Consider the following 22,824-nt stretch of genomic DNA (forward strand, 5'->3'; position numbering starts at 1 on the left):
CGATGAAAGTTGATAAGATCAAAAGATATTTTTGGGGACGAATGAGTTCTGATTAATTTGTTTGATTTTTGCAATGATTCATGCTTCTGATAATGGAAATTAACATTTTGTTCTAAATTACTTTCTGCATTGACCGTTGGTGTAGCAATGACAGGTCAGACTGCAGCATTAACACGGTTGTAAGAAGTACTGGTAGTAAGGAAAATGAAATAAGAAGCTTATTAGTCAAGGAAATGAGGAGCTTAATAAAAATGTCAATTAAAAGCTCCATAACCTTATTTTGATTCTATGCTAACTGCTGAATACGAGGTAAAATAATTCTTTAAGGGAACGTTTGATTGCCATGATAACAAGTCAATCTTTCAAATTTCTATTAATATTTTTAGTCCACTAAACCTTTAAAGGGAATGTTCTGGAATTATGTAGGGCTATAAATAGCATTTTTAGAATAATCTCATGTTCCACTGGTCGAAACACTTTATGACAAACTTTAGAATCTATAACAAATTTTTAAATCCTGCCCTCCTACTTAAGCATTCTCAAAGCAGAGCTGAAAGGGATACATAGTGTCTCCTACACCAGTTTACGTTCTTTAGCTAAATTTGTAAAGTCAAACCCCTCCCATCCACTCTTTTTTTGGAAAAAGTTCGAGTATGTTGCATAGGATAGATAGAATAATTCTGCAGAATTTTTCAGAATAATTCTGCAGTATTGTGTTTCAGAATTCTGCAGAATTATTTTATCTGTCCTGTACAATAGAAGCGAAAAGTCGGGTTTTCGTGAAAAAAATCCTAAAATTCCCCTAAATTTATTCGGTCCATACAAAAAGGATGTCAAAACAGAGAATCTGTACAAGCTTTGTGATGTGGCCAGTAACAAAGTCAGATGGAAGGCCTCATGTAATAACCTAGGCCCCAAGTCGGAGCATTGTTCCAGTAAGTAAGTAAGTAATAATAAAAAGGATGTTGATAGTGTCATGGTTCTACATGTGAATCTCTTGAGATGGGCAGATCATGTGAACAGATGACCACAGGATGCCTTAGTTTATGTCCAATTTGTGTACGTCAAAAGATCAAGAGAAAGACCGAAAAGTTCCTGAATTGGATTTGTTGATAAGAATTCGCTAGAATTCTCAATATCCCGAACTGGTTAAAGATATCGAAAGATTGAATTGTCTACAGACGTTCTCTAAACGTGACAATAGGCCTCCGTGCGCCACAGCCAAGAAAGTAAGAAGTGAGGATACAACAAAAAAATTCAAATCAACTGATCCCATCTCAAAAAATATCTAACTTCGTCCCTGCCTACATCCGAGCACTTCAAAGAAATGCAAAACCTCTCTTAATTACAAAAAGAAACCGCATAAAAAATAGTTTCAAAGGAAAAAATAATTATTTTATTGTTTCATTATTTTACGAATACAAAAATTACGAGAGGAATAAATCAACTTTTCATCAGTAAGGCATCTAAAAAAATTTTTGTCTACAGATCTTCACACATATACTTTACATCTTTTAAAAAACATACATATAATTACTTTTTTAACGTGAGATTTCATCAGTGAATGTTGCACAATGTGTGGGGTGACCATTGAGATTTTGGTGGTTGTTGGAGCTGCCTTAATTGGGTTTGTATTGTCTGAAGTGTGCAAAAGGGGTCTGGTCTCTTGCCTGGAAGATACAATGCGTAGAAATGGCGAAAAATCCAGCACTAGGCCAACATGGATCTGGGCTTGACCAGATTTGATGAAATCTGGCTTCAGGCTTATGGCAAGTCAGCATTTGGCTGGTTTTTTGGACATTTCTACGTCATGTGACTTCTGGGTTGATTTGGACAAAACTTCTTGATTTGATTCTCTGTATCTAGTTTCCATGTCAACTTAAGAATGCAAATAAGACACGGATGACCTTTGAAAGCAAATTCTTGACCTATGAACCCATCAATCCCTAATTTCCAAAAAATTCATCCATTCCCCTTTACATTCCCCATCAAAACCTCACCTATGGACACCCCAACATTGTAACACACATTATTTGTTTCTTTTGACTTCTTTTTTGGCATCAGAAATAGGTATGAGCAAATTATTGTTAATCATCACATTTTACAGTTCACTATGTCGTCTTAAACGATTCTCAATGTCTTCCTGTAGCTTCTCAACCTTTCTTGACTGCTTTTTAATTTTAGATTCTAGCTCGTCAACGTGATCATGATGCTTGTCACCTGGCTTGACATGTTTAAATTTTTCCATAGTCAATGCATGTTCGGCGTGTAACTGACGAAGCTTTAAGAATCGTGATTCAAAGTGATGCAATTCAATCTTCATTGATGCCAGTTCCTCGGCTGAAAAGTTACTTTGCTGTGCAATTCTCCATAAGCCTTGAACTTTTGGTTCAATAAAATCAGATTCATCATCGCCTCGTGCCACAATTCTTTCAAGACGGTCAATATTATCGCGTATTTCACGATGCTTGTCTCTTACTTCATTTGCCTTACTTATGTACTCATCATGCTTATTATTACGCTTTTGATCATGATAAATGTCTTTTGATTCATTTTCATCGTTCATTGTAATTTCATTGAATGTATCGAGTTCTTCTTCATTAATGACATCTGTGGATTCAATTAAGATGATGGAAATATAAGTCAGTAAGCATGTAAAGCTATGATCTTATGTCTACTTACTCTTATGATGATCATCATCCTTCTTATTCTTGGTATTATCGAGATTCTCAATCAAATTGAAGTAAAAGTCAACTTTATCTTCATGATGCTGGAACTCCTCCTTTAATGTCTGCAGCTCCTCTGGAGTAAATCCACCACTAACCTCAGCTCGTTCCCATAACTTGTTCAATTTCTTGTCTTTAAATAAACTTTTATTCTTGTAATTATCAGTCTTGACTTTACCTTCTTTTGGCTTATGATGCTTGTGATTGGCTGGATCATTAATTTCATCAAAGTCAAGTACTTCCAGTAAACCATAAGTTGACATAATTCCAATTAATTTTTTACGCAGTTCTGCTTCTTTAAGTCCATCATTGAACTCTTTCGGCTTTTCACTTTTTAGGTGCTTAAATGTCAGTTCCTCCTTGTCATGTAACTTTAATTCAGTAAATAATGACTTGAGCTTTGGTTCTGTCAATCGGTGAACTGCTTTTGACCATAATAGATTAAGTTTAGCTACCCGGAAAGGTTTTTGAAGATTTCTATCGGAAAAATAATTGGAATTAAATTTTGAGCTATTTTTAAAGGAACTAACTTACCTAAAATCAGAATTATAAGTTTCAGACTCTTGGATGTTTGCCTTCTTTGAATATTTGTCGTGTTTATCAGCGTAAGTAAATACAATACACGAAATTATAAATAGAAGAATAGAAAATTGCAAAAAAGCAGTCTTCATGGTTCTTAATTAGGTGGAATTTATGAAAATTGACACTATAGTAAGTAGCTGCTGTGTTACGTCAGCAAATATTGATCAAATTTCAATTAGCTCAATTAATAAATGGATATTAATTTAAGAATCAACAGGAAAACTTCTAAACAATAGAAAAGATGAAATGTTACTACTTTGGGTAGTTGATAGTCCCCTGAATATTTATTTGAATTTTAAAAATCCGTTACAATGAAAGCAATTATTTTTGAATTATTTTGCAATTTCAGAAACAATTTCTCAAAGTATCCTTGATTCTACTTAAAAAAGCAAGTCCAATGTCCTCATTTTGAATGACGTCTTCGATTTATTCTTCAATCCAATTAATTTATTTAATTATATCACCACTTCAGGACATAAAAAACAGAATATAATTGAAATGAGGAAGAGAGCCAAGAAAAAAAAAGTGTGAAACCAAAGCTGTGATGAATAAAAATTGCATCAAGATTCTTTTAATTAAAACAAAATCGTCAAACAGCTTGTGGCAAAAGAAAAAAAAACATAAAATCTTGAATAATAATGCCAATGCTCCCCTAGAATGAAAGTGCTGTGTGAACACGAAAGAGAATAATTGTGAAAAACAAGTTTAAATAAATGAGGATGGATCTTGCTTGTTTGTGGTCAGATGGAATGGGAGATGGATTTGGTTAATGAGGATGGGGTTGGGTTTATTTGGAGGTATTTGATGATGTAGGGGAATTTATGGGGTTAAAGTAATTTTTAACTTTAAAGTAATGACATTTAGGATTTAAAAAGTTCTTACAAAACTTTTAACTACCATAATATTCAAATAGTTTGTTATTTGGAATAGGATTGTTCTATTTAATGTATCGAAGGTAGTCAACCCTCTAGGTGGGATTATGCTATCTAGTGTATTCAGATAGTCAACTCACCCCCCTAGAACGAGATGGAAAAGAGATTCCTTGTTTTCGGATAAAATTCTTAATTTTCCTTGGATCTTTTTTGAGAAAAGTCCATACTTACTTACTTACTTCGCCGGTTGTAAATATCAATTGTGGTCCATTAGCTCCCACGAGAGTCGTCTGAAGCTAGCTCTATCCATTTGTCATTTTCCTATTCCAAGCGCCATACTATCTCTATTGACAACTTATTTCCAAGAGTTCTTTGGTCGTACTCGAGAAAATTCCCTAAAAGTGTTTGGGTTGCCTCCCCTACCCAAAATATTTAGGTTGCAAACCAAATAATATCAACCTTGCCTGATTCCTCTCTCCCTCAATGTTATTCAATGTTATGTCTCGATCCGAAGAGCACCTAGCGTAGATAAGACAACTAAGATGCATATTCAGGCTAAGGTGAATCTGATGCGGAATCAAATTTGGAAAAATTCAGAGCTAGAGTTGAGCTAGAGTCATACTATCATGGTACCATTTTCTCAACTTTTCTATGATAGGTGTCATTCAGGATAGGCTTCCAAATTCATTTACTTTTTAAAAACACTGAATGTAAACACGAGAACGGTGACCGTTAATTTTTGAAAAATATCGTTAAAAAATTCAAATATTTCAAGATTTTTAATGATTTGCAAAATTCTCGTTGGTCCCTCGACGAATTTCGTGTCCACACTCGGAAGAAATACTTGACGTAGTAGACTGCTCCTAATAACAGACTTTCCCCAAACTAGTCTATAAAAACAGCATTCCCTTCATCTATCTTAACCTTGCAAGTTCCCCCCCCCCACCGCCTTTACACAGCTCTAGAAAAAATTAATGAGATACATTTCCAAAAATTATTTATTTGTAGGAAGGACTCCAATATCATCTCATCTTTTTCATTCATTCCCTCATTTTAATGTTCAACACTCTTCATCGTTCACGAGATGGAGTGATGAGTTGAGTGATATGGCAGAAATAAGAATAATAATGAAAAAGTGGAAAGAATTGCTTTAGGAATGAGAATGGGAACAGCTCAGTATAGATAGCTCCAGGTGTTTATGCTCATTTCATTTTTCATATTTTTTTTCTAATTATTTTTCCTCTTTTCTTTTATTTTACTGAATAATGAACAGTAATGGTGTTGTTATGAATGAAGGAGTTGAAAATGAAATGAGATGGAAGTGAGAAATTTATTGTGTCTCGTAATTGCTATTCGGGAATTTATTAACTACTTCTTATTCTTCTTCCTTTGTACTTCATTAATGAGAATGAAAATTGTTTTTATTTATTTTTAAAATATTACAAATTTTTGGATGGAAATGAAAGGTGAAAAGTTATGAGAATTGAAAATTTCTGACATGACAACAGCTTTTTGTTATTTTTAATAATTTTTTGTGGTATTTTTGGATTTTTGATATATTAAAAAATTAAAAAAAAAAAACAATAATTTTTAATCTAATCTAATCGCTTCTTGGCTTTATAATTTGCATTGTTATTGCAAGCCAACAATTGAAATTTCAAACCCTAGCAGGCAAAGAGCGTGGTCCCAAGAGCTGAGTAAGCATGCTCATCTAGTATATTTATGGTGAGTAAACTCTCGAGAGCATGCTCTTTGTCTGGGTTTGTTTCTAAGGAAAGCTTGAAGCCCTAAAAAGAATTGTCAGATTTATAATTAGAAATACTTAAGCATTAGCTAGTGATAAAACTTCAGGGCATTTTTGGATGGTCTTGGACCAAAACTAATTTGCGTGAAAAGCGAATAAATTGAAAAATAAGCAAATTACTCAAAACTTACCGAAAAAGTTGTCCTTAAAATTTTAAATTTCCATTTTTAAGAAAAATTCATAAATTTAGAATGTTTCCAAAAAATAGAATTTAAAAGACAACTGGCTGAATTTCATTGAGATTGTCTCATTAATATTGACTTTCTGAAAATGCCATAAACATATGACATTTACTAAATCATTAAATAATAATATCAAGTTGACATTATCAATAAATTATTATTGAAGAATTGAAAAATTTATTGAATTTTGATTTACCATTTTAAATTGATGCATATTTATACATAACGAACATAAAATATTTAAATTGTGTAGTCAAGGCACTAGTGGATACACTTTTTCAAAATAAAATTGACAAGTATATAAGTTGAAATAAATATTTTTAATTGAATTTTAAATCGAGTAATTTTTTATAAAAAAGCTTTAAAATAATATCAAAAATTAATTTTGGTTACTTTATTAAGCTTAATTGTTGTCTTTGAAATATATGAAATATAAGAAATATATGCTAAACAGTTCTGAAACATTCAAATTTCTCATCTACTCTGAAGTTGCCAACAATTTTGGAATTGTATTTTTAAAAAAATTAACACTGTTTAGTCTGTGTAGAGTTTAAATTGATCTTTCAAATGTAAAACTGAGACCACTGCCGTTCGCTGCTTCCATAAATGTAAAACTGAATTCTCAAGAGATTGATTCAATTGTTAATTTATAATATTTAATCGACATCAGTGGACTGGATCGCTATTCTATACATAATTCTCGAGAGGGAAAATGAATCGATTATTTAATCTATTAATCTACGATGAAGAAATGGAAAAAATATGGTGCCAAGACCGGGATCAGGTCCAACTTCTAGCCAAAGACAAGTCGGACAATATGTGACCGGATTTTTGTCCATTTCTCCGCCATGTGGCTTTCGGAACTGTGAAAGTTTGCAAAAATAAGTGGAGGAGGTGTCTAGAATTTTAATACAAATTCTTAATTTTAGTCCATGATTTTTGTTACAAAACGATACGGTAAGGAGAGAGGCTATTTTAAGCACCACATAATTTTCGAACATTCCAAAATCAATCTCATCGCCAATAATCTAGAATTAGAATTACCTGAAATCATTTCGAATCGTCTTTAATCTTTCTGAGTTTTCTATTCTTAGATTAATCTTGTTTACCCCTTTTCGGATCATTGGATTAATTATTGAAGTACTTCTGCCAATATTGTTATAATTGATGGCTATTTTTGCAATTAATAAGATAATAATTCATGTTATCTTAATTATAATCTAATTTAATTGGATTTTTTTATGCTTTATTATCATCGACACATGTCAAAGTTCTCATTTCAATCGGGTATGTCTAGCAGTAGTGGGAAGTACAATTTAATTGCTTTAATTTTGTTGAATTTTATTAAATTTTATTTTTTTAAAATAAAATTCCTCAAAATTTAGCCAATAAAAATGTTTAAATCCTGTTGATTCTCCTGTCAAAAATCAATTTACGTCCTAATATAAATTGTCAATTAAATCCGCATGTCAATAATTTCAGTGGCTTATAAAGAATCATCGGAATGTTTAAATTATTTAATCCTCAAATACCACAATAGACTCATTCATTCATTATTTTGACAACACAAAAAATGCAAATTTTGCATAAAATATTTCAGAGAAAACTCTACACTTTCGTTACCTCAAAATTGAGCAATTTTATCTCAAAAATGGGCAACTTAACCTCAAAATTGAGCATTCTCTGCTTGAATTACCTCAATCATCAATCTTATCCATCAAAAGTCAACAACCCCTCCGATATCATAATCAGATAATCAAATATCCAGCACAAAAATATGCAAAAATATCTCAAAAAGATGCAGCAAGTCTTTTAACTCCCCATAAAAATAAAATTAACAAAAGTTTATCGCTTATTTTGTTTATTTCATTGGATTTTCACAGATTCCTATCCAAAGGATGAGTTTAAATTTCATAATCCAACTTTTTGTCTCCTTCGTGCTTTTTTTTGTGGAACAAAAATTTCATTTATTCAGCAAAAAAAAAAAATCTCGAATAAAAAGTTTATTAAATTTTATGAATAGGTTCTGAGAGTTGCACAAAAAAAAGTTTTATTTTTTAAAATTCATGAAAAAAAAGGCCAAAAAATACTTTCGAAGTTTGGAACAACATGAAAAAAATATAAAAGTTCATCAGAGCAATCATCGTAGGATTTTTCATTCTTTTAATTAAAATGAATTTTTTTTAAATGTTGTTAAATGAGGAATGTTAAAGGGTTGGATGACGCGGCGCATTTAGAGCTATTTAAAAAATATTTTAATTTTTAAAAACTAAAAATTTAGAATTTTTAAAAAATTTAAAATTTAAAAAAGTTTTGAATTTTAGAAAAGTTTAAAATTTTAAATTTCAAATTTTTTTTTTAAAAAAAATTTAAAATTTCTAATTTTAATTTTTTTTAAAAGGTTTTAAATTTCATTTTTAAAAAATTTTAATTTTTTTTAAAAATTTTAAACTTTTTTTTTAAAGTTTCAAACTTTTAAAATTTTAAAATTCAAGACAGTCAGCCATATTATTTTTGAATTCAAATCTTCCTCAAAAAACTGCTTTAAATATTTTTTTAACACAAAATAATTTTTATTGTTATTCATACCGGACCGATAATTGAAAAATAGAGCTGCAAATTGGATGGAAAAAAAATTTTTTTTTTTGAAATATTTTATGCAAAATTTGCATTTTTTGTGTTGTCAAAATAATGAATGAATGAGTCTATTGTGGTATTTGAGGATTAAATAATTTAAACATTCCGGTGATTCTTTATAAGCCACTGAAATTATTGACATGCGGATTTAATTGACAATTTATATTAGGACGTAAATTGATTTTTGACAGGAGAATCAACAGGATTTAAACATTTTTATTGGCTAAATTTTGAGGAATTTTATTTTAAAAAAATAAAATTTAATAAAATTCAACAAAATTAAAGCAATTAAATTGTACTTCCCACTATTGCTAGACATACCCGATTGTAATGAGGACTTTGACATGTGTCGATGATAATAAAGCATAAAAAAATCCAATTAAATTAGATTATAATTAAGATAACATGAATTATTATCTTATTAATTGCAAAAATAGCCATCAATTATAACAATATTGGCAGAAGTACTTCAATAATTAATCCAATGATCCGAAAAGGGGTAAACAAGATTAATTTAAGAATAGAAAACTCAGAAAGATTAAAGAAGATTCGATATAATTCCAGGTATTTCTAATTCTAGATTTTTGATGATTTGGAAATGTTCGAAAATTATGTGGTGCCTAAAATAGCCTCTCTCCCTACCGTATCACTTTGTAACAAAATTATGGACTAAAATTAAGAATTTGTAACAAATTTCTAGAAACCTCAACCTCTAAACGTTATTTTTCAAACTTACCCATTCCGGAAAGCCACATGGTGGAGAAATGGAAAAAAATCCGGTCACATATTGTCCGACTTGTCTTTGGCAAGAAGTTGGACCTGATCCCAGTCTTGGCACCATATTTTTTCCATTTCTACATCGTAGATTAATAGATTAAATAATCGATTCATTTTCCCTTTGGAGAATTATTAATAGAATAACAATCCAGTCCACCGATGTCGATTAAATATTATAAATTAACAATGGAATCAATCTCGTGAGAATTCAGTTTTACATTTATGGAAGCAGCGAACGGCAGTGGTCTCAGTTTTACATTTGAAAGATCAATTTAAACGTTGCTCAATTTTTAGGTTAAGTTGCTCATTTTTGAGATTAAGTTACTCAATTTTGACATCAAGTTGATATGCTTCTTGATTCTTCAAGTCACCATCCTCGATACAAAACGAAGCTTCAAAATTCAATTTAAAACGGAATATCAAATCTCAATACCCCCCATACATTACCATACAAAACATTCAGAACAAGTATCATCAACATCAATAAAACTGTCACAGATTTCAATTAACTCAAATATCCAATATTTACTAAAAACTTTTAAATTATACCAGTATAAAATTCATTCTTAACAGTCCATTAGGCATTCGTATAAAGTTAATTAATTAATAGACATTTTGATAGCTCCCTCAATATCCAATAATTAGATTTAAAAACGTTAATTGAGTGCTCGCGACGCCAGTGTCAAATGACTAAAAATAATGGCACTATAGATTGCATGCAGCACGAGTGTAAACAAAAAATTATTCATCTGCTCGGCCCATTAATTAGCACAAATATTGAAAAGTGAAACTCCATTGAACTGTTGGAAATGCTGTTTAAATACTTGCAAAAGCGTGCATGCTTTATGGTCTTTTTTTCAAACCATTTTAAACATTTTTAATTGCGATTTTTCATCGGATGTTTGAGTGGAAAATTTTTATTGGATTTTTGTGTAGAGTTGGGGATGTTTGTAAAGTGTTTGGAATTGTAAATATTTTGGGGAACTGCTTGTGGAATATTTTTGGGGATCTTTAGCATATATTGGTGAGTTTATCTGCTTAATTATGTCAATTTGGACATGTTTGTGTCTTATTTGAGACGATGATATGCAGTTGACTGTATAAAAGCTGATTTTGGATGTTTTTAAGGGAGTATCACTGTAAAATTTGCAGAATCCTAAGAATGGTGAATTGATTGGTCATAGCCTTCATTTTAGAGCTATATATCGGCACTCCACTCTTTGCAAAATGGCCCAGATTGACATTAGAGAAGCTTGAATCATTGATTGGTGGTTGTTTTCAATTTAAAACTATATCCCGACACTCCACTTGGTATAAAATGGCCGAGGCTGGCATTAGTCAAGCTTAAAGTCGAATTTTACTGAATCTTAGCTCAAGATGGCATCACACCAATCCTGACTTCGAGTCTAGAGAGTTTACACATTAAATATGGCTCTATGGGCAGTCATTTAATTCATCGCGACACATCTTGATGGTAAGAGAGCTCGAGATAGACCGAAAAACTCGTGGAAGGAAGCTGTCGATAGAGACAGCATTGAATTTGGTATTGGCAATTTGCAGGCGGAAGCCGGCGATAGAACTAGTTGTAGGCGACACCTGCGAGAGGTCATGGATCACAGTTGACCTGTACGGCCAGCGAAGTAAGTAAGGAAGTACATCTTTATGGTATGTCTAGACCAAAGTTGCACACTAGTGTTCCGCGTCACACAGGTTTCCCACTAGTGCTCAATACTCTGAGTATTGACAGTAAAATCCTTCAAAATGCTTCCTAAACCCAAAAACCTCCCAAAACAAAATCCCAACCTCAATTCTTCTCCTCCATAAAGCAATTGAATTATTTTCCACCATTCTCAATATTTTTCAAACCGCCGTCATCCAGGCAGCAGCAGCATCAACCACCTCCATTCCCATCAAACACTATACAGAGGGACGCTTTTTATGGTTCCAAAAACCGACTGTTCAACTATTCCGTAGAAGATAAATTTCATTACTGATTTATGTGCGGCAGAGATTTAATGTAATGATATTTAATGCCATAATGTCGAACTTAAAAAAATTGAGGAAGGAGTATTTGTGAAGTTCAAAGTCAACGAGACATAAATTATAACAGCAAACTTAATTTAAACACTATATCAGCATCGAATTAAGTCACACAAATCACATGAACAATAAAAAATGATAAAATATTGAAAATAAAAAGTTTTGTGCCTCAAATTAACAACAAATTATTATCATCCGTTGGTCCATTAATGTCATTTTATTACTTTATCGTAAATAACTTAATATTATTGAATGGATGTGCGGTGAATAATGGATTATATATCAATGAGGATTTCACTCAATTGCGTTCTTTTATTTTTGTATTGTTGTGTATTAATTGTGAATGAAACAATGAATTTAAAATGAAAAATGTTGAGGATTATAGTGGGTAATGAGCGGAAGAAAGTGGATGAGGCATTGGGGAAGACAGATGGGTATAGATAGGGGATATCTAGAATTTTGTAGATGCAATGCTTGAATTGGGATCTGAGCAAGTATCCTCATTTTTACAGTCATACCCCAGACAGGCAAAGAGACTGCTTTTAGATACCATAGTGGTATTTCTCTATCATATGCTCTTTGCTTGTTAAAGTACCTAATTATACTAATAAAACATGTTAGACAGCGAAAAAGCACCTACCGTTCTAAGGACCCGGGTTAGATCCTAGGGAAAGTCTAGACGGATTTCTAGTCAAACTAAGTCGATTTGCGTATTCGCGACACACAAATTGTGGCTAGGTACATTGTATTGGTATACCCTGCATCATGAAACTGTCTAATAAAGCAAACTTAACGAACTCGTGGACGATCAAAGAACTATTGGAAGGAAGCTGTAAATAGATGCATTATTGTAAAATTATTGTGCTTGGTATTGTCAATTGACGGACGGAAGACAGTTATATAGCCAAATTTTAACGCCATCTGAGGGATGCCATGGAACGCAATTAATCTGATCGGCAAGCGAAGTAACTAGGTAAGTTAAGTAGTCTCATATATATGGTTATTGAAATGAGAATTCTTTTTGTATACTAGGGATTAAAGACAGTTATCCTGATTGGCAGTCAGTCATTTATCCAAACAGCACAGAGTGTTCATAATTGCATCGCTGTATCTTACAGTACTAATCCAGACTGAGAAATTAGGCGGTATCGGCGGTATTTGGCGGTATTTTGCGGTATTTGTATGGGTACCGCGGTACTACCGCGTAGTTTCTCAGCCTGGGTTATTAACGGTATTAACAGTATTAACGGTAATATTCAAAGTGGTCATGATGGCATCATGGCAACTGATTTCAATCTGTCTTTTTGACAAAACATGTGATTCACCGCATTGTGCCGCTTGAGTGCGCTTAGGTCATCCATACAACAAAATACTCATCGAAAAAGTTAGTCACCTAACAAATGGAGCATATTTGCTACAATAGCATCATAAAAAACTGATCCCAAAACAATATTAAAGTCCATAAAGGTATTGATGGAATTCAAGTTCAATTCATCATCATCAAGATATTCTAAGCACTAACCTCGGTAGTTAAACATAAACAGAAACATAAACCTCGGTAGCTAAACAATTCAAAATGATTGCAATTCTATGCCATTAAATTGCATACAATTCCTCCTAATTACCAATAAAAATAGATTTCATTCAAAAATTACTGCAAAAATTGTAAATATTTTAATTTGCAGCCAATTGTAAGGAACGTGTCAATAAAAAACAATCATTAAAATCATTTGTTCAACAAGAAAATATTTCCAAATGTGCATTTTTGTGCAAAAATATATAAAAATAAATTTAGATTAAATAACAAGCAGGCAAGTTTGTGGGAATTTTTATGGTCAATTTTTTAATGTCTTTATAGTTCGATGAATGCTGTATCGTGTAAATGCAAATTATTTAATGACCATTTTAAGGTAGATTGGCAGCTCCGTTGAATTTTTGTGATGGGATGTAAAATTGAAAAAAGGGGAACTGAGGTTTGAAAGTTGCTTGAGGTGCAATTGGATTTATTGAGCATTTTATTGAAATTCTGGTAATCAATTTTTTGTGTTTTTAGGGCTTTAAGTGGTCTCTGTAAGGTGTGCGAATGCGGAACATATGCAGTCACGTACTGCACTTAGCCTGACCAAATTAAGTACCAATCTTACCTTCGCGCGGTGCAGACCAAGCAAGGTCAATCCAAGCCACATGGTGGGGTGGAGTCAAACGAGGCCCTGGTTAATACAGGGTGCGTTGACTTAGCAAGCCGGTATTCTTAAACCAAACGCTAAGAAACACAAAGAGCATTTAACCAGTATTTAGTCCCGAATTGTTAAGTAAAATGCAAAGTTAAGTCAAAGTTAATAGGAATGATCTAAATCTGTATTGTACGAGGGCAATATAGCCCTATATGGCTCCTAATGGGTCAGACATGGACACATCTTGATTTAGACAGGAACAATCTTGTAGCAAATTTGATTGTGGGGAATAAGGCGCAGTTTCCGTCCTTAATTGAAGAATTCTAACCAAAAAGTTTAAGGCAGGAAGTTAAGCCCTTCTGGATACGCCCTTGATCCCAAGGTTCCGATCAACTTTCAATATCTATCCCACTTCAACCTTACAATTATGACCAAGTCATTTAAAGTCGTGACAAAAAAGTTTTAGATTAAAATAAATTAAAAACCTCATAAAAAGTACAGCATATTAAAATGCACCGTGTTTTGCTTCTTTCAACAGCAAAATTATTATAAATTTTCATATTATTGCATGTCCGAAGCTAGTCATACACAACTTATTCATAACAATCATCCACTTGTGCTTTTTTAATTATAACGAGAAATTGCACTCGTTGATTGCTATCATGTGCTTGTGTTTTTTTGCAGCTCAAGTACTTCAGGGTGGGTCAATGGTGTGAGAAATTAAAATGTTTTAGTGATGAAATGAATTTGTATCTCATGGACGAGAATTAATAATTGATGTGGAATTGAGGGTGGGTAAGGTATGGAGCGCATTTTGTAATTTTAGGTGGGGAATTGGCAGTTAAATGAGTTGGATTTTGAATTTTTAAGTGTTCTAGTTCTTTAGAGGAAGGGTCAGACTCTCCAATGGACAATATTGTACTTACTGTACTTACTGTACTTACTGTACTTACTGTACTTACTGTACTTACTGTACTTACTGTACTTACTGTACTTACTGTACTTACTGTACTTACTGTACTTACTGTACTTACTGTACTTACTGTACTTACTGTACTTACTGTACTTACTGTACTTACTGTACTTACTGTACTTACTGTACTTACTGTACTTACTGTACTTACTGTACTTACTGTAATTTTCAAACAAATTTAGAGATAAAGGCGATACGTATGTGAAAATTTGACTATTTGACCCCCCTCGGTAACAAAATCTCAATCATTTACCTTCCTTCCCTTACAACGTTACATAATAAGTGAATGAATCCTTAACTATACATTCGGGATACCAATTGTGTGTTCTTAAACTTTGATAAGTTTGTTCTTAAAGTAACAATTGCAGACTTCGTGAATGGCAAGATATCACGATGAAGACCGAAGAATTCCTGAATTGGATGTTTTGTAAAGAACCCTAGTCTTTAATATTCCGAACTAGCAGAATGTTCCGAAGGATAGAGCTGACTTTAGATGTTTCCAACGTGCGGCAATGACCCTCGTGCACTCCAGCCAAGAAAGTAAGTAAATAAGTAATTTTGGACATGCACGACCTTTAAGAACGCCAAATGCTAAAGCCAAGTCAAAGCACCAAAGTTCCCAAAATGTGCTCCAACTTGACTCCAACCCAATTTTCATCCAAATAAGTCAGCTATAAATTTCACAAAAAATTGTTCCATGCACTTACAAGCAGCTACAACCAGCAACAAATTGAATCAATAAATTCAATAAAATGAATACTTTTTTATTCCTGTGCATGTTCATATTTCATAAAAAATTCACTTGCTCTCTCTTTTTTGTTCCTCATTCGTAGCACATTTTTTAGCGCATTTTTGAAATTTATTTCAAAAAGGTAGCTTAATAAGACACTTTGTTCGGTCGGTCGGTCGGTCGGTCGGTCGGTCGGTCGGTCGGTCGGTCGGCTGGAACGCGAGATCTCGAAAACTAGACATCGTAGAGAGCTCGGAATGGTTTTAAAAGATCAGTTCCATAAAGTTATTGGCGCCTCGGGCATTTAAAAGTTTCAAATCAAAGCATAAATGCTATAATTAACAATTTTTCATTTTCATATACAACAACAACAAAAACAACAACACGTTTTTTCATTGTTTTACAGTGTTCTTCAATGTTTTTCGATGTTTTTACAGTGTTTACTGAACAATGTTTGAATTTTTTTGACCGTTATGAGGTTTGAATTATGAAAATCCGTTAAATGATGAAGTTCTTAAATTTTTGGAAGTTATATACGGATCTTGTTTTTTAGGTCTGGATGTGACCTGGAATTTACTGGATCTTGTGTTTTAGGTCTGCAAGCAACCTGGATCTTACTGGATCTTATGATTTAGGTCTGGAAGTGACCTGGATCTTACTGGATCTTGGTTTTTAGGTCTGGAAGTGACCAGGATCTTACTGGATGTTACTGGATCTTATGTTTTAGGTCTGGAAGTGGCCTAGATCTTACTGGATCTTTGTTTTTAGATCTGGAAGTGACCTGGATCCTACTGGATCTTGTTTTGTGAATCTGGAAGTGACCTGGATTCTACTGGATATTGTTTTGTGGATCTGGAAGTGACTTGGATCCTACTGGATCTTGTTTTGTGAATCTGGAAGTGACCTGGATCCTACTGGATCTTGTTTTTGTGGATCTGGAAGTTATATGGATCCTACTGGATCTTGTTCTATAGACAGGAAGCTGACTTAAAAATCAATTACTGATCGCTGGGACAAAAATGCGCTGAAGTAACTCGATAAGAACGAGTACTTTTGTAATTTTTTATCTCCAGCAGATCTATTTTGATAGTCAACAATTGGCAATATTTTAAAAATTATTGCGAAGCACAAAAAACTCGCAATTTGTGAAGTGGATAATGCTCTTGTGAAATTATTTATATATTTGTAACAAATAAAGGCAATATATATCGACTCGTATGCAGTAACTGCCATTTCACATATGTCGAATTAATTCCTTTTTTATTTATTCATATTAAAAATTTAACATGATACATTTATTGCTTTTATTGTTGCTGTAATTGTTACAATGATGAATATATTCTCTCTTGGCTTTATTTCTCATGCGAATTTAAAGAAATTTTGCTGTTTGTTTGTGACCTTAAATGTAGCATATTAAAGTGAATTAATTTTTATTGTTAATTAACGTTCACTCCTCACCTTAAAAGAACCAGGGGTGTGTGTGAGATAAGATTTATGGTTGTTAATGTTAGGATTGGGTTTAGTAGCTTGATTTTGTCGTTAAATATGGTCTAAGACATGCTTGAGGTTTGGTGTTGAATACTATTTAAATATAGTTATTAAAATATTATGTGAATTTTTGAAAAAAAAATTTGAATTTTTTAAATTACCTAAATTTTTAAGTTTTAAAATGAATTTTTAGGAGATTGTTGAGCCGAAGCCTGACTCAGAAGCTGACATAACGTCAAGAGTGTACCATCACGTGGTATCCCTTGTTTCCACCAAGCACACCGCTGAAGACCGAAGCTGTGCCGGGATATGTACTGAAAAGAGTAGATTAAAATCCTACTCAAACCTAGGGTGGCCAGAAGATTTTCACAAAATATCGGGACACTTTTAGTAAAAAATCGAGACATTTCTGAGTTTGGTACTTTTGGAGTCATTTTGGACTATTTTGAGTATTAATATTCAAAGAACTAGTTGAATTAAATTAGAAACTTGCAGTTCTGGGCTTGAGCCCCGGTTTGTCAAAAATTTATCAAAAATCCCAATATTTGTATGGAGTTTTCAATTTGTTGAAAAATCGGGACATTTTGAGGCTTTATTGACACACAGCAGCAATGTAGAAAAGTTTAGGGGCGTCCTGGCATTAATTCAGCAGATGGGCGCTTTACTCAAACCGTTCGCTTGAAGGTTGGCAGCCCATCAAACATGCTAGTGATATTAGGCTTACAACTTTCTATCTCTTAACCCAACCTGTACAAAGAAGACTTACTTACTTACTTCCTTGGCGAAGGCGCTCGAGGACCTATGGTTGCATTTAGAATTCGTCGGAAGCTAGATCTGCCTTTAGATAACTTTTGTCAGTTTCTAATTCCCAGCATTTTTGCATCGTTTCTCACACAGTAATCCCATGAGCTCTTTGGTAATGAGAGAAAGAAGACTACAGAAGGATATTAGGACTCGAACAACAATGACGGCCCAATGCAAACAAACACAGACAATGATTAGTCGATAGAACTAGCACAGGTGAATAATCAATTCAGCAGATATGGACTAGATGGGCTGGGACTGAGGTGGACTTGTGCTGGTCTATCAAAATCACCCTGCAACCTATTCTGCTGTCGTATTCTGTTCAAGAAACCGATCATAGCGGAGGAGTTGGCATTCTCCTAAGCAAGGCAATTCAAGACTCACTTCTAGAGAAAAGAACATATTTTTAAAGGTTAACTTCACACGAGTAACAACTATGTTGCATTCCATTGATCATTTCCATGAATATTTGCAAATATCAAACAATAACAATCATGTTTTATAATTTATAGTAACATAAATTCCTGTGAATTTCCTTGAAATTTGCATTTAAAAAATCACATTCACCTCATAAAATTAGCTGTGTCATTTTTCGGTAAAAACCCTTCACCAATTCCAAAATCAATTCCATAAAATCTCAAAACATTGAAATTAGAATTATTGAGAAGCGTCAACAATCGGATATATCGAATATCACAAAGCAAGGCGCCGTCATTGAATCACTTCGAGCGTCATGCATAAATTTCACATTTTAAGAGATTCTTGTTTTAAATCAAGAACTTATGTGAATCACCTGTAGAAATTCTTATTTTTTTTCTCGTGGGTTTTTTGTTCCTGAAAGAAATTTTTTCATCATCGATGAATAAGAATTTTACGGAACAACGACGATATTAGTTTTGTAGAAAAAAAAATATTGCATTCTTTTTAATGCTCTTAAGTGTTTATACATATGAATTACAGTGAAGACAAGAAGACTGTCTCCTTGTTCAATAAATATTAATGAACATACATCTATGCAGTTTTTGACCGTTGTGAGAAATTTTGTCAGATTTTTTGGGTGTTTCTTTGGATTAGGATTAATTCTTGTCCTAGACCGCCTAGTATTGTAAACCGCTCAAGTGCTCTAGTCCGCCTAGTGCCCAAAACGAATTAGCGCCCTAGTCAGCCTAAAGTTTCAGTCCGTCAAGTGCCCTAGTCCACCTAGTGACCTAAACCGCCTAGTGCTCTACTCCGTCTAGTACTCTAGTCCGCTTAGTGCTCTAAACCACATAGTGCCCTAGTCAGCCTAGTGCCGTAATCTGTCTAAAGCTGCAATTCGCCTAGTACTCTAGTTTACCTACTTCTTTAGTCCGCCTAGTATCCTAATCTGCTTTGTGACTAAGTCCGCCTAGTGGCCTTGTCCGCATAATAGCCTTGTCTACTAAGTGTTCTAGTCCGCCTAATGTCTTAGTCAGCTTTGTGCCTTAGTCCACTAGATTTTATATCGATTAATCAATTTGTGGTTACTAACTGTTACAACTAAATGCTTTTCACTTAAGTCTGTTACTGGCTTTGTCATCTATCCGAACATTAAAATTCAGCGACCCGCATTTTCCACCATAGAAATCCGAATTCATTGTGACGTCAAATCATGCGTCAGGCCAACTTCACGTCTTATGCAATGTCGTACAGGCGTCTTCGCTGTGCTGTTTGGGTTAATTGCATACGTTCTCAGTTCGAAAGTCAAACTGTTTTTCATCATTCTGCGTCATAAAGATTTTTGTGTTCCTAGACGTCTTTTCCCCTTTCCCGCAAATGTCAATGCTGGGACAGAAATACAAGTTTGTTGAACAACCTGAGAACTTGTAGCCGACTTGTTCTATTCGTTGTTATTCTAAAGATCCTCTTCTATACTTTATTCAATGTATACTGCCAACCTAGTTCCAGCTCAACTCCTTAAAATTTCCAATTCATCCCACTCAAATATTCCACAAGGGTGAATCCTTTAACCTCACAACTGCAACTTGTTGAAGTAAGCAAGAAGATACATAATAATCCTCATACATATTTAATTGAATATCAAAATTACTGATGAAATGAAAGACATAGAGAGACTTGATAGTGCTCCGAGCTTTTGTCTACATTCTTAATGAAATGCATTATGATTGAAAATTGCTAGTTGTTGTCTTGTGAAGACATCCGATGAGAGATGTGGTATGACTTAAGTGCATGACTTGATACACATTTTATGAGCATATTCTATGCTTGTTGCATTATTGGAAATTTTATGAGATTTGCATGAACAAATCTTAATTAGTCTGATCAGTTCCGTGAAGTCACAACAATTTTAGCAAGCTCATCAGACCCCAAAACTTGTTTTTATCTATAATCACGACCTTGAAAGAAAATTGTCATCGGACAATCGTGACTTTTGTCTTTGCTCATGACAGACTTCCGGTTTGACAGAATATGCACGCAACTTTATCGTTCTTGAATGATAATGACTTGCAAGAATATTTAACATATAAATTTTGTATTTATGACTGCGTCATGTGTCAGTTTTAAGTTTGATTTATAGCAAAAAAGAAGTTCCGGATTTTTTTTTTTTCATTTTGAAGATGAAATATTTGGCTGTAAGTTAGCTTGGATTTGTGAATAAATTGATTAGTTTTTGGAGATATTAAAAAATTTTGATGACATTATAAAGTTTGAGATGAATTTCATTGAATATTAATTAATTTGAGTCATAAGCGATTCAATTAAGGCAATCAAAGTTTGATGCCGACAATACTTAACTTTATCTTATTCAAAATTACTAGAGTGTGCACTAAAAAACCTCTGAAACACTAACAACCTGCAGGCTTACGCATCTTAAATTTACCGAATAAATTCAGTTTTGCAAAATCCTTGAATTTGTCAGCATGTTCAAAATGGAACCCTAACACATAAGCATATGCTCAATGAGCATTTTACTGTACCCAGTGAGCTCATTGCAAGTTAAATAAGTGCTCATTGTGCATATCCTTGTAAATTAGGAGAAGCTTAGATTTTGGTGATGCATAAAACTCGAGCGGAACAGACAGTGATTTTGTCGACCGGTTGTCTAGTAAAATTCAAATTGGATTTTACGATAGTCTGTTAGATTAGTTATAAAATTGAAATTAGAACATGAAATTTTATAACTAGACTTCGATTAATCACAGCTTGTTGTGCTCAAGGAAATAAAAGAACAAGTGGATGATCAAAGAACTCATGGAAGTATGCTGTCAATAGTGACAGTATTGCATTTGGTATAGGAAAGTGATCAGCGTTAAAAGCTGACAGGACAGGTGCATGCTATACAGAGCTTGCTCATTTTAGTTATACTGAATGAGCATACTCGTGAGGTTGACCTTAGCCCAATTTGCTCTTAAGTGCACGCTCTTTGCCTGCTACAGAATACCAACATTAGGCATCTTAAACAAGTAGTTTTACAGTTACTAAAATAGCATTTGAATTCACATCAACTTCAATACAACTATCACTTTAATTATTTTCAGATCATTTTACTCATTGGAGTGATTGCAGCAGCAATTCCATCCATAATGGCCAAACCACAATATTTTGCAAGTCCATACTATTCCTATATACCATCTTACAGCTATGTCAACTCCTATAGTTATCATCCAAGCCCATATTATTATCATACTGGTAAGTCAATTCATTTTGACAATTTATTGAGAAATTGTATTAAAAATTATAATCTTTGCTAACAGGTTATGCTCACACTTATCCATATCATACCGGCTATGTTTATATTTAAAAATGATGAAGATGTCCTGTATTCGTTTTGAATTGACTTCAACTATTACTTCAAAGTTCATAATTACATCATAATTCTCAACAAAAAACAGTAAATCCTTAAATTCAGCCTTTACAACAACATTAAAAAAACAAACATTAGCTGTTCCTTAATGTCCATAGCTGCGCGTTTACATGCTTTTACTACAGCAACAATAAATGAATCAAATCAGCCTGTATAAAAATAAATATCAATCAAAAAGATCAAAAGCAAGCCAGTTAATAAATAAATAAAATCTGAAACAATATCATAATGGGAAAGCACAGCAGGTGAATGCCAATTAATCCCAAAAAAAATATAAATTAAGGCGTTAAAAACAATAAAAGGTAGAAACACAATAAACAGCCCGGAACAGCTCATTCTTCCATGTATATATATAAATCCACATTATTTATTGCTCAACTTGATTGATTGAATACCTACAAATTAAACAATTTCACAATTGAAACCAACAATTTTCATCTCCTTTTTTGTTGCAGCTACCTTGTTCCGTGCTCTTTTATCAGGAACACAATACACAAAAAAGCACATTCATTGACCTCATAAAATTAATAATGAACCGAGCAGTAAAAAGGATCGAAAAATTTCTTGTGAATGCTTTTTGTGCTGATTGATTTTAAGCCATACCGTATTGCAATTTTCGAATTCAATTCAATATCCTTCAGGAAATGCCAATTCGATAACTGAAAAAAATTCAATCAATGCCATTGTTGTGCAGTTGCTGCATGTTATTGTTTAATATTTATTTATTTTTGTGTGGATGATGGAAGTATTTGGTTTTGGATTTTTTTGGGGTTGCTGGTTTGTCTAGATGAGATTGTTCTTTAGATTGAATCGTAGTTTTGAAGTTGAAGTAGGAAGCTGTTGATATCAATCGAATTCTGGACCAAGCTTGTCCAAGTCAGAGTGGAATTTGGAATTGACAAACAGCCCGCGATAGAACTGACTTTAGGAGATATCTATGAGAGGTTAAGGGTCACGATTAATCTGTACTGCCAGCGAAGTAGGCAAAAGTCGTATTTTATTACTGATTTATCAATGATTTAACAATTTAAAGGACAATCACAAAATATTGTCAAATGACACATATTCCCAACTCAATTTTCAAATCGGCAAATTAAGATCCACCTAATTCTAGGTCTTCTCCTTAAGGACGCATTCTTGGTCTTTTCTTACTTAACTTCTTACCTACTTACTTACTCACTTACTTAGCTA

The 22,824-nt window shown here is 33.2% G+C and overlaps 1 protein-coding gene and 1 long non-coding RNA gene across 2 annotated transcripts; one reads left to right on the forward strand and one right to left on the reverse strand.

Annotated features, from left to right (window-relative positions):
* Positions 1-1,370: 1,370 nt before the first annotated feature.
* On the reverse strand, positions 1,371-3,561 carry LOC139090942 (alpha-2-macroglobulin receptor-associated protein). The gene is made up of 3 exons (XM_070640833.1): positions 3,261-3,561; positions 2,683-3,203; positions 1,371-2,610 (listed from the first exon to the last, which is right to left on the reverse strand). The coding sequence occupies exons 1-3, from the start codon at positions 3,395-3,397 to the stop codon at positions 2,102-2,104; spliced, it is 1,167 nt and encodes a 388-aa protein (XP_070496934.1). The 5' UTR covers positions 3,398-3,561; the 3' UTR covers positions 1,371-2,101.
* Positions 3,562-20,326: 16,765 nt separating this feature from the next.
* LOC139091062 (uncharacterized) lies at positions 20,327-22,061 on the forward strand. Its single transcript, XR_011544481.1, has 3 exons — positions 20,327-20,401; positions 21,308-21,458; positions 21,524-22,061. It is a non-coding gene; the product is annotated as an uncharacterized lncRNA (long non-coding RNA).
* Positions 22,062-22,824: the final 763 nt, after the last annotated feature.

The sequence above is a fragment of the Chironomus tepperi genome, unplaced genomic scaffold (assembly GCF_022539635.2).
Source record: "Chironomus tepperi strain 1889 unplaced genomic scaffold, CSIRO-AGI_Ctep_v1 contig_223, whole genome shotgun sequence".
In the NCBI taxonomy this organism is placed as follows: Eukaryota; Metazoa; Arthropoda; class Insecta; order Diptera; family Chironomidae; genus Chironomus; species Chironomus tepperi.